The sequence below is a fragment of the Colias eurytheme genome, chromosome 26 (assembly GCF_061535395.1).
Source record: "Colias eurytheme isolate Ceu_HAF_F1 chromosome 26, ilColEury1 Martin Lab GWU primary, whole genome shotgun sequence".
In the NCBI taxonomy this organism is placed as follows: domain Eukaryota; kingdom Metazoa; phylum Arthropoda; class Insecta; order Lepidoptera; family Pieridae; genus Colias; species Colias eurytheme.
In genome coordinates, this window is record NC_143005.1 from 7783378 (window position 1) to 7795477 (window position 12100).

Genomic DNA, 12100 nt, shown 5'->3' on the forward strand with positions numbered 1-12100 from the left:
TATTTTCAAAAATCTCTTTATTTCCATTGTACGCAGTGCACGTTTACACATAATATCATAAAACCCGCCGTTCACATTAAAGCGATACATCGACATCGAGGCGTGTTGAAAAAATAAATCTATACAACGACGAGTTTACGGAGGTATTGTACAATATACAGAAGCTCTACACTTCTTATGCTATTCAGTATTCGTGTTAAATTAGTCGCGAAGCTTTGTACGGAACCATGAGCAATATATTTCAGTGCACCATTGTGCTTTTGGCACCAACAATCGAAGGCGAGTGGAGTTAAAAAAGAGCGTGTGTGCCGACCACACGTATCAGAAGTGAAACCTCTTTGGCAAGATTCAAAGATACGATAGACGATATTGCCATGACGCGACTGTGAAATTTTACTCTCAACGCGCTTAAAGAAGTTTCACTTCAAAAATAATTATTTAATAATAAATTGCAATTTCGACAAGCGTACCATCGCATCGCCATAACCCACTCCGCCCGACGCGGCGTAAATGCCAAATAATATTTACACAACATAACGTGTTTTAACAACAATATCGGAGCATTTAACGCCTTTCGCCCGTCACATACAATTAGAATACCGGCGAAACAAAATGCCGCGTCGGATCACACTGATATGTCAACACAAAATATTTACAAAACGTACAAATTAATTTATGAGTAACAACCGGGCTCGGCTGAGATTCCCAAACGACGACACCTACACGCTACAGCGAGCCACGTCTAATATAAAGCTTAGAATACATATATAAACTGAGGTAAAAGCGGTATGCGTAAAAACACGTTCCGTTTGAAGTGAGCTAATTTAGCTTGGTTTCGTTTAGTCGACGTTGCTAACTCTTTTCGGCTAATGGTTTAAATGTATATTCCATCTTTGTCTAACGCGGAACTGCTTTAACTGCTATTTTGTTTACATAGACCGCTTCTACGTCAGTTTATATATGTATTGTAATATATAAAGGATAAATAACGTGATGCTAATGGAATCCGTCATAAATACACTTATAAGAAAATAAAATCAATGCTCTAGCGGTTACAAGTAAAACGTAACTCAATAATGGAACAGAAGTCTTTACACAACAACGAATTAGGAATTATTATTAATAAAATATTTACAAATATTCAACGTAACAATAATATTTATATATTTGTCGTCAACTATTACGAACTAAGGTACAAATTAAACTCCCAGATGAACGTTTAATTTTATTTCTCGCAGTAATACTATAAAAATTCAGTCACCATCATTTCTGTGTCTGCTATTTTAGTTTGTGGGTTAATTGCATTATAAATAAAAATGCTGTGATTATTTCATTAGGTGAGCGTTAATTGTCACTGGTTTAAAGCAAATTTTGAACGTCATAACTAATATTATTCGAAAGACACAATTCAATCTCATAACATTATTGAGATAACACGATACAATTGAAAAATCAACTTAAAAAATTATAAAGCTTGTTGGCAATGTAATAACAAATAAAAATCAATCATTGTACTAACGTACTTACTACAAATCGCGTATAATTCAAATTTACCTACAACAACCAACATACGTTGAAACTTCACAAAACAATAAGTTGCCAAAAATGCCTTAAAATGCTTTATTATAATAACGAGAACAAGTAAATACAATGACGTTTAATGTAAAGCTTTTTGTGACGAATTAGGACACGGTGTGCCACGCTAGGAGATTAGGACACGTGTCACGCTAGGAGAGATTAGGACACGGTGTGCCACGCTAGGAGAGATTAGGACACGTGTCACGCTAGGAGAGATTAGGACACGTGTTACGCTAGGAGAGATTAGGACACGTGTCACGCTAGGACAAGTGACGTGTGAAGTTAGGAGCGAGGTGTCTACTGCAGACACGCTTGCAACTTCTCGATCCACTCCTGCGCAGCGTTCGCGTCGCTCGCGCAGAAGTTGTATGTTCGTCTGCTCGTTCGTAACTGAAAAGAGATATATTTATTTATAATTGAAATTATTATCGTTAAAAGTTATTTTATTCATGTGATTTAGTATATTATGAAATAGTTTGATCAGAGGATCAGTTTTGATTAAGAGACACATACAATTAGGTTGTCCATAACCAAAATTAATTAATGTTGGATGTTATTCTTCATTTTAGTTTTTTTTTTTTTCTGGATTGAAGTGCTTTGAACCAGTAACATAACCCGGCAACGTCTGTATCTTGTAAAAAATAAGAATAAAGTATAATGCAGAGTACTCACATCGAAGAAGGATCGATCGTCACACTTCTTGGGCGGCGCAGGACCCGCCGCTGCCGGCGATACCGCTATCACTTCCGCCAAGTCTGCCAATAAATTAGATATTATTACAATATCTTTGTGATGGTCAACATTATATTTTAACGTTGTCATATGTATTACTAGCTGTGCCACGCGATTTCACCCGCATTACTCCGCTCCTGTTGGTCTTAGCATGATGATATATATATAGCCTATATTACTCGTGGATAATGTAGCTTTCGAATGGTGAAAGAATTTTTAAAATCGGTCCAGTAGTTTATGAGCTTATTCATTACAATCAAACAAAAAAACAAACAAACAAAGTTTTCCTCTTTATAATATTAGTGTAGATAATTTTTTATATTTTCATAGCTATTATATTTTATGAGAATTTAACCCGTGACGCGTCTATACCATAATAAGAACATATTTTGTCTAGTACATAAATAAATAAATAAATAAATAAATAAATACTATAGGACATTATTACACAAATCGACCTAGTCCCACAGTAAGCTCAATTAAGGCTTGTGTTGTGGGTACTAGGCGACGATAAATATAATATTATAAATACATATATAGATAATAACACCCAGACCCAAGAACAAATAATTGAGTTCATCACACAAATATTTGCCCTGACCGGGGATCGAACCCGGGACCGTCGGCTCAGTAGGCAGTTACTTTACCACTGCGCCAACCGCGTCGTCTACACTATACATAATTGTATAGTGAATCCAACTTACCAATAAAACCTTTACAGTGTGAATCCTCCATTGCGTCATAGTACCGCAGTTGATGTTTTATTGAGTCCAATACGAACCATCTGTAATGTTTACAAAAACGTTTTACTACAATACTGTTACATACATTTATGGGGCATAAATTATATTCTTTACTTAATTCCGTCAACTCAATAAGAATATTATAAGTCCGAAAGTGTGTTTGTTTGTCTTTTCACGTCGCCATGGTCGTGTTTGGGGATAGAAGGTTATTCCCTAATTGAGAGTTGATTAATATGAGAATTTCTTTTACGCAGGCAAAAAGCTAGTTGGTAAATGAAGACTGAATACTTATAAATAAAATATTCCTGAGCGGCCTGTATTTTTGCAGATTGAACATTTGGGCTAATGATAATGATACATATTGAAAAAAAAAATAGTTGTTTTTCGGTATTTCTTCACAAACCTCTGTTTCCATCCCTTGAGTAAAGCTCCTCGTTTGTACAGATGTCCTTCGTGCGTGCGGTTCTCTGCCACGTTGGACGAGAACTGTTCGTAGTATTGTTGCGAACTTGATTGGAGGGTCGCTACACCTAAGAATAAATACGGGGTATTATAAAATACTGATTAAATACAAACCGGGTCTAAAACATATTATCATTAAGTTAAGGACATTAGATAAGGACAAATTTAAACTTCTGAACTAAAGTTACAATATCAGTTTAGTAATGTTTTTTGTCAGAAAAAATCCGATGGAACGACACTTTTTGCTACCTTATAGCGCGTTGCGATGCGGGGGCTAGACGGGTAAAATTTAGACGAAAAGTTGTCACACTTTTTGTTATAGTTGTGCGTGCGCGTGTTTCTCTGTTTGTCTCTCTCTCTCTAATACAAAGTACCTAAGCCAGTAATTTTAGCAACTTTGTTCCATTCGGGTGTCCCTTGACACCTCTTAATAATTATAATCTGCTGTTTTCCGCCTGCGGCTTCGCCCGCGTTTTCAAAGAAAAACCCGCATAGTTCCCGTTCCCGTGGGATTTCCGGGATAAAACCTATCCCATGTCTCAAGTTGGATCGAACTGCACATGGTGTGCGAATTTTATTATAATCGGTTAAGTGGTTTAGGAGTCCATTGAGGACAAACATAGTGACACGAGATTTATATATATTAATATTTTAGCAATAGTTAATTGTTAAATTGACAATAATAATGATTACATCACTATCCCACATGACGACAATCTTGTTAGGGCCGATACAGATAAACGGCTCAAATATCTGGATCTGGCGCACGAGGTTGTCGAGATGTGGGGCGGTGTCTCTGCCGAGATAATCCCCATAGTTGTGTCCACCAATGGGCTGGTTCCTACCTCCTTAAAACAATATTTAAGGAGGTTGGATTTACCGGTGAAGCCCATGACAGTGGGGATACAGCGGGCAGTCCTGCTGGACAACGCTCGGATAGGCCGTAGGTTCCTCACTCACTACGTATAACTGCGTATAACTCACTATTAGCGGGCGGCAGGTTGTTGTCGCGGTCGGGCTGCGGCGGCGCCTTGTACTTGGTGCAGGGCAGCGCGAACCCGTCCGCGCACCGCTCGTGGCACGCCGCGCCGCAGTCCACGCACCGCACGCCCGTCTGCACACACATACACACATTCATACATACAGGTATAGTATCATTGTTGTCACGCACCGTACGCCCGTCTGCGTACATACATACATACAGGTCTATACCTGTATGTATGTATGTGCGCAGACGGGCGTGCGGACACTATTGACACACACTATTGTCATTGTTGTCACGCACTGCACGCCCGTCTGCACACATACATACAGACAGATATTATAATACATTGTTATGTCGTTATCTTTATTAAAGTGTCGACGTACCGCACGCCCGTCTGCACACACACATACAGACAGGTATATTATTGTGGCATTGTTGTTTGTTCTTTTAATTTTAAGGTGATTGCAACGATCTGTTCCCAGCCAATATCCCGCTAGATGGCGCTGAATTCTACATTTCTAGTTTATTTGAGTTTTTGCGTAATTGGAATAGTCATCAAACCTAGGAATAGTCATGGCGGTTACTGAATATTATATTTTATTGAAATATGTTATATCATTGCCTTAAAATCCACCCAATTCGGTAAAATTATGCGTTTTAACATCTGTCATTGCATACAGGGTCGTTTACACACACAGACGTATACAAAAATGATAAAGATTTAACTCTAGATGGCGTGAATGTAAAGCGCGTCACACACGGTGAAGATACTACCTATAATATTTTATCTAATCTAGTAATATTTTATATTACAGTATCTTAAGGTATCCGGTATCAGCGTTCTGACCATCATTTTTCTTTTTTCGCTGTAGAACCGCCATCCTGTTACAAATGACCCACAAAGGAGAATGACCACGGGTGGTATCGGTAAAATTTTAGTTGTGCCACGTATTCGTTATATTGTTAATTCCTATTTGTATTTATAATGATCATATGTATCAATATTAAGTCTTAATTAAACCGGATAAATTGAAATAATAGTAAAAGTAAAAGTTTTTCTTTTGAAACATGTATGACTACGTATGGAATCGGTAAAATACTAGTTGTGTCACGTGTTCGTGATATTGTTAATTCCTATTTGTATTTATAATGATCATATTTATCACTATTAAGTTGTAATTATACCGAATAAATAGAAATAAAAGTAAAAGTTTTGTTTTGACACATACCTATATCTATCTCTCTTGCAAACGTCATATGTCATAGTTTCTATTTGAAATGTCAAATGAATGTGTTCGACGCATTGTTCGATGTTATTTTGAAATAATGTTTAAATTACGATTTACTTTTCACATTTGTCTTGTAAATTAAAATATTACCTATGTAATAAATGTAAAACTTAACGTTCATCGTTAGTTTAAACTCGATTAAGTAGTTTTTTGAAGTGTTGAATAAAACTATTGTTTTATTTTTATTGTCGCGAACTGCGGCTTATTTACATAAAAACTTTAATCATATCTAAAAGTACTAACATCAAGCTTTAAATTGAGCTATATTTCATCTTGACACAATAAGTTTGATTGCGATACCAAGTGCCATAGTCACTTGGGCAATCTCCTGTGGTTTTCATTTTTCTGTATGGGTAGACAAAACTTCAAAACGCCACCTGCTACGGTTTATATTATTATGAACGATTAGCTTTCCGCCCGCATTTTCAAAAAAAAAACCCGTATAGTTCCCGTTCCCGTGGGGTTTCCGGGATAAAACCTATTCAATGTGTCCAAGTTACGTTCTATATGTGTGCTAAATTTCATTGTAATCGGTTCAGTAGTATTTGCGTGAAACACACACATACACATCCTCACAAACTTTCGCATTAGTAGGAAGTAGGATTGTTATAAAAATAAAAGTTATATTTGTTGGCGTAAACTATTTTATTGTAATTTTGGGAAATAAATAATGTCAAAATTGATTACCTACAATAAAACGCAGTTTTATTTTATTACCTATAACATTACACTATTGTTTTTTTTTTATCAAAACATGTATTTGAAGTAGCAAATATGATATTATGCTGATCCAAGCATTTTCACTCAAAACTAATATCACTAATGATTTGTAAAAGTAAATTATTTCAAAATACATTTCATAACCAACAAGTAAGAATAATTATTCATACAACAACAAATCAAAAACACTATTTACTATGGAAAAAAAACCAGGAAGGTGAAAAACATATTTACGATTTCGATGCACTCGACTTTTAGTAAAATAATAGGTAAAAATATATTATGGTTTTGATCACAGACATATCTGTGGTTTTGATTTTAGCTACTAGTATCAGAAAGCTGCGTGTTCAATGCACGTCGGGGTCCCACAACTGTGGAGGAAGGAAGGTAGAATACCTCCATCGAATAAGTGAAGTTTCTCGACATACTCGATTTGCCGGCCGGCCTCAATGAAAATAGTCCGAAAGTTGTATATGTGCTCTGTAACGAAAAAATTTCGCTAGCGCGATTCAGAGTGAGGTGTCGTACAATATACCTAATGAAGTTTTTCATCTTTTTATTTTACTGCAAATACAAAATAAAAATTAAACAATGGTAATGTAAATTCTAAACAAACTACTACCAAAATACAATTAGAACAAAAATCATTTGACTGGTTGATTTCACCCAGAGGCCAGAGGCGGCTCGTGACAAAATTGTATGGGTGTTCACTTGAAATAAAACAACGAAAATACAATAGCGTAGCAGGATAATTTATTACAAAAAAAAATGAGCACCACATTTTATAAATGTCTATAACACTAAAAATTACAAAGTACAGGCTATTTCAAAACGAATTCAATGACTAGGTATCAATAATTAGTAAATCACCGAATTTGCATTCGCGAGCGTAGGTATCCATAGTGTTTGTCACTGACGGTCACTGACCTCTATAACTTATAGTTATAGAGGTCAGTGGTGTTTGTTGTGTAAACATGTATGTATTTGAGTAGTTAGTAGCATATTATATTCTGAATTTCTGATCCATGCCTATTCACTCAAAACTAATAACACTAATGATTTGTAACAGTAAATTATTTCAATAGGTAGGTATATTTTGAACATTTCCCAACAAGACGTAAGAATAATTATTCGTAGGTATACAAGATACAATAACAAATCTAATACACTATTTATTATTTTATTATTTACTAGCGGTCCGCCCCGGCTTCGCCCATGGTACATGTTTACGTTTTCTCTCCATAAGAAGTAATAGCTAGAGAGCTAGCGCAAAGCTACCTGTATGTATTTGACCAGACCTGGATTTTTGTGTGTTGATTCCCCTATACCTACTATACATGAGATGAGGAGTCACTAAGCCCAGAGTGGTGGACGGGGCGCGCGCTTAGGTAAGACAGGTGGAAATTTTTGGCGAACTTTGAAACCATTTGACCACGTCTGCCATTTTGATATTTGAAAATAGATTATTATTACTATCGGAAAATAACAATGGCAGACCATTATCACGCGGATAACATTCTGGCAGACACTTATGAAAGTGCTGAAAAAAATACAATTTTGAAAGTATTTGACCAGATCTGCCATTCATATGTTTTATTTATTAGGGTCTTAAAAACTTATTTTCGAAACGGCAGACATTTTCATTGCGTACAGACTTCAGCAGACAACAAAACTTTACAGACTTCAGCAGTCAACAAGACTTAGCTTCTACATGGTCAGATGTATATAATATGTATTACGTTCCCTGACCTTACATCAATGATTTACTTTATTAATGTTTTTATGGTCATTTACATTTAATTTTGAAAACTATGGAATAAAATTTATAAATTTGATGATACAAAACTAAATATACATTTGTAAAGAATCTCAAATATAAAGTTGTGTTGCAAATAACAAATCATCATTTAAATATTTAGTTTATTTCTTTATTTAAGAAACAATTAACAATTACAAAACAACATAAAAAAACACGCATGCATTTATTGAAATGTTCATTCATCATCACTATCGTATGGCGTTGTGTGACTCGTCTTCATAATCCATTGAATCGGATTCTGTAAAAGTAAAACGTAAATTATATAATAAAAGAAATGAGTTATTATAAACTTACCTAGTAAGGCAATGCTACTAGGTAAGTTTATAATACTGCTTTCCGAATCGGTGGTAAATTTTAAAATATGTAATGACGTTTCAAAAGTGCTTCTATAAGAAGTCTAATTGAATAAATAAATGTTTGAGTTTGAGTTTGAGTTTGAATGCCTTTGATGTCGCACGATGCCGCCGCGCCGCCAGTGTAGGTACTTCTGCTGCTACATGAAAATATGCTAGGGTTGCAACAAATGGGAAATAAAACAATTGTGATTATTACTATTATGATGTAATCATTTATTCATATTATGTACATTCAAAACAATTGCTATTATTAAATCTGATGTAATTATTTTTTCATAAATATATAATTATTATTAATTACATAATATATTGCACTGTGAAATATTTACGTATCACTTTATTTTTGATGTTCTTAATTGTCTTTTATAAAATTTAAGTGACGCATTCGCATTGGGATCAACAATCCGATAAGAAAAGAATGGAGACAACATATACATAGCTTTGATTTCAATTCTACAGATACAAAATATACAATCTATCTAAAATGATACAACGGATGTTTCCTGCGTTTTCTCGTCAAAATACCGAAACAACGTAATTATTGTATAGTAGTTGGGCGTGAAAGTAAAAAAACAAATGAAAAGTGTTTTCCATATGATTATTTATTAAATTTACGCGATTAAGAATAATTTCAACGATACAATTTAGTAACCGAGAATTCAGAGGATTAAAGAAAATACCTGCCTGATCATTTTATCAAACTCTAAAAGAATTATGGTTATTTCGCATCACTCGGTTTATTAGTTTGGTAATAATTATTAAAGGTAGTTACAACCCTAGCCATTGAGTCGAACGGTAGGCAACACAATATCGACTTTGTGCGGGTACATATGGTACATTTCTTCTTGCTGTGAAGCGTAATTATTATTATTAAGATTTTTTAGGCTATTTTGAATCAGCTGTTCTAATTTAATTCTAGAAATTTATTAAAACGTGATTTTTTTAAAAGTATATTATGAGTTTATAAATACCTCAACCAATAGTTATTGTGTCCTATCCTCATTTCTTTATATCTTGGTAGTTAACTAAAGTGTTAAATTTACATAACCTCAACAACAACATTTACACTGCCACTGCACTAAAACTAAACTAACTAGCTCTCTAGCTATAAGAACCATCCTCGTACTTCAAGGGATATAATAAAAAAAGAATTATCGAAATCGGTTCAGCCGTTCTCGAGTTATGCGCTTACCAACACATTTTGCGATTCATTTTTATATTAGACTAGCGGTCCGCCCCGGCTTCGCCCGTGGTACATGTTTACGTTTTCTCTACATAAGAACCATCCTCGTACTTCAAGGAATATAATAAAAAAAGAATTATCGAAATCGGTTCAGCCGTTCTCGAGTTATGCGCTTACCAACACATTTTGCGATTCATTTATACAGGGTGTCCCAAAAGGTTACGTAGCTAGGAAGAGGGGTGATAGGGGTGGTCATGAGAGTCACCAGAAAAATAAAAAAAAAATTCCCCTCTGGGTATTAAAAAAATAAAAGGCATTTATAAAAAAAATTAAAATTTTATACCTTGTGAGGCGATTTTGCCCCCGATGACCTACAAATATTGGTATATTAAAAAAAAATTGCTGTTATGCTATCGTCAATAACCCTTTTTCAAATTGAAATAAGAAAAACGATACATATCTAACCAATATTTTAAAGAAAATTAAGTTTTTGTCCAATCAAGGACTTAGTAATTACGATTTCACTCAACTTCCTCTAAGTGTACTGAAAAAAAAAAGTACTATGCAACTCCGGCGAGTAACTTAAAAAGATAGGTAATTTTATTGCAATTCCAAAATGGTATAACACTTACTTGAAAAATTCTTATTAGGATATGTAAAGATAATTTTCGGGAACAATACCCCAGCAGAACAAAACATACCAATAACAATGTAACCAAACTAAACACGTTTGGTGGTTCACGTTGGGTCTGTTACCACGCGATTATCCTGCGAGATTGCATTTTGTCGTAGGATGTTGCGCATGCATAGGGAGGACCCTCAATTTTAAAAAAATACTGTGGTCTGACGAGTCTACTTTTAAAAAGGACGGATACATGAACCTACACAATTTGCACGAGTGGCACGTAGAAAATCCCCACCAAAATCCCCATAGAATAGAGAAGATCGGTCCCAATATCGTTTTAAAGTGAACATGTGGACCGGAATACTAAATGGTAAATTAATAATAGGACCCTTTGAGCTACCTGAGGCACTGACTGGAGAGGCGTACTTACACTTCTTACAAAACGAATTACCAAATCTATTGGAAGATGTGCCGCTAGAAACAATGAGGAATATGTGGTTCCAGCATGATGGGTGCCCAGCATATTATGCACGTCCTGTAAGGGATTTCCTAGATGAAGAATACCCTGGTAGGTGGATGGGAAGGGCCGGTGCTATAGCGTGGCCAGCTCGTTCACCGGATTTAAACCCATTAGACTTTTTTTACTGGGGTGCTATAAAAGAAAAAGTTTACGGAAAACCCATCAGGGACTTGGCTGACTTGAGGGCGAGGATAACAGAGGCCGCGGAATCAATAAACAATAGAAGATTTGCCCGCCATATCTCCCGCTCATTTTTAAAACGATGTAGGGCGTGTATTTATGTTGGTGGTAGACATTTCGAGCATTTTGTTTAAATAAATAAATACGATTTTGTTTTATTTTTGAGTTTCAATTAAAACCATTGCAATAAAATATTATTTATCTTGTTAAGTAACAGAATAGACATTTAAAAATGTACTATTTGCGTACGAGTTTGAGACTATTGTTTTATTGGTATGTTTTGTTCTGCTGGGGTATCGTTCCCGAAAATTATCTTTACTTATCCTAATAAGAATTTTTCAAGTAAGTGTTATACCATTTTGGAATTGCAATAAAATTACCTAACTTTTTAAGTTACTTGCCGGAGTTGCATAGTACTTTTTTTTTTCAGTACACTTAGAGGAAGTTGAGTGAAATCGTAATTACTAAGTCCTTGATTGGACAAAAACTTAATTTTCTTTAAAATATTGGTTAGATATGTATTGTTTTTCTTATTTCAAATTGAAAAAGGGTTATTGACGATAGCATAACAGCAATTTTTTTTTAATATACCAATAATTGTAGGTCATCGGGGGCAAAATCGCCTCACAAGGTATAAAATTTTAATTTTTTTTATAAATGCCTTTTATTTTTTTAATACCCAGAGGGGAATTTTTTTTTTATTTTTCTGGTGACTCTCATGACCACCCCTATCACCCCTCTTCCTAGCTACGTAACCTTTTGGGACACCCTGTATATATATACTAGCGGTCCGCCCCGGCTTCGCCCGTGGTACATAATATTTACGTTTTCTCTACATAAAAACCATCCTCGTACTTCAAGGAATATAATAAAAAAAGAATGATCGAAATCGGTTCAGCCGTTCTCGA

At 35.0% G+C, this 12100-nt stretch overlaps 1 protein-coding gene across 1 annotated transcript in view; it reads right to left on the reverse strand.

Moving 5' to 3' along the window:
* Sbf (SET domain binding factor) overlaps nucleotides 1-12100 on the reverse strand; it is a 98223-nt gene continuing 86123 nt past the window's right edge. The window contains exons 36-40 of the mRNA XM_090116665.1: nucleotides 4500-4629; nucleotides 3457-3583; nucleotides 3015-3094; nucleotides 2251-2333; nucleotides 1-1968 (exon numbers count right to left, since the gene is read on the reverse strand). Coding sequence (XP_089972791.1) covers nucleotides 1876-1968; nucleotides 2251-2333; nucleotides 3015-3094; nucleotides 3457-3583; nucleotides 4500-4629 — 513 coding nt within the window. The 3' untranslated portion in view covers nucleotides 1-1875. The remainder of the gene's footprint in view (nucleotides 1969-2250; nucleotides 2334-3014; nucleotides 3095-3456; nucleotides 3584-4499; nucleotides 4630-12100) is intronic.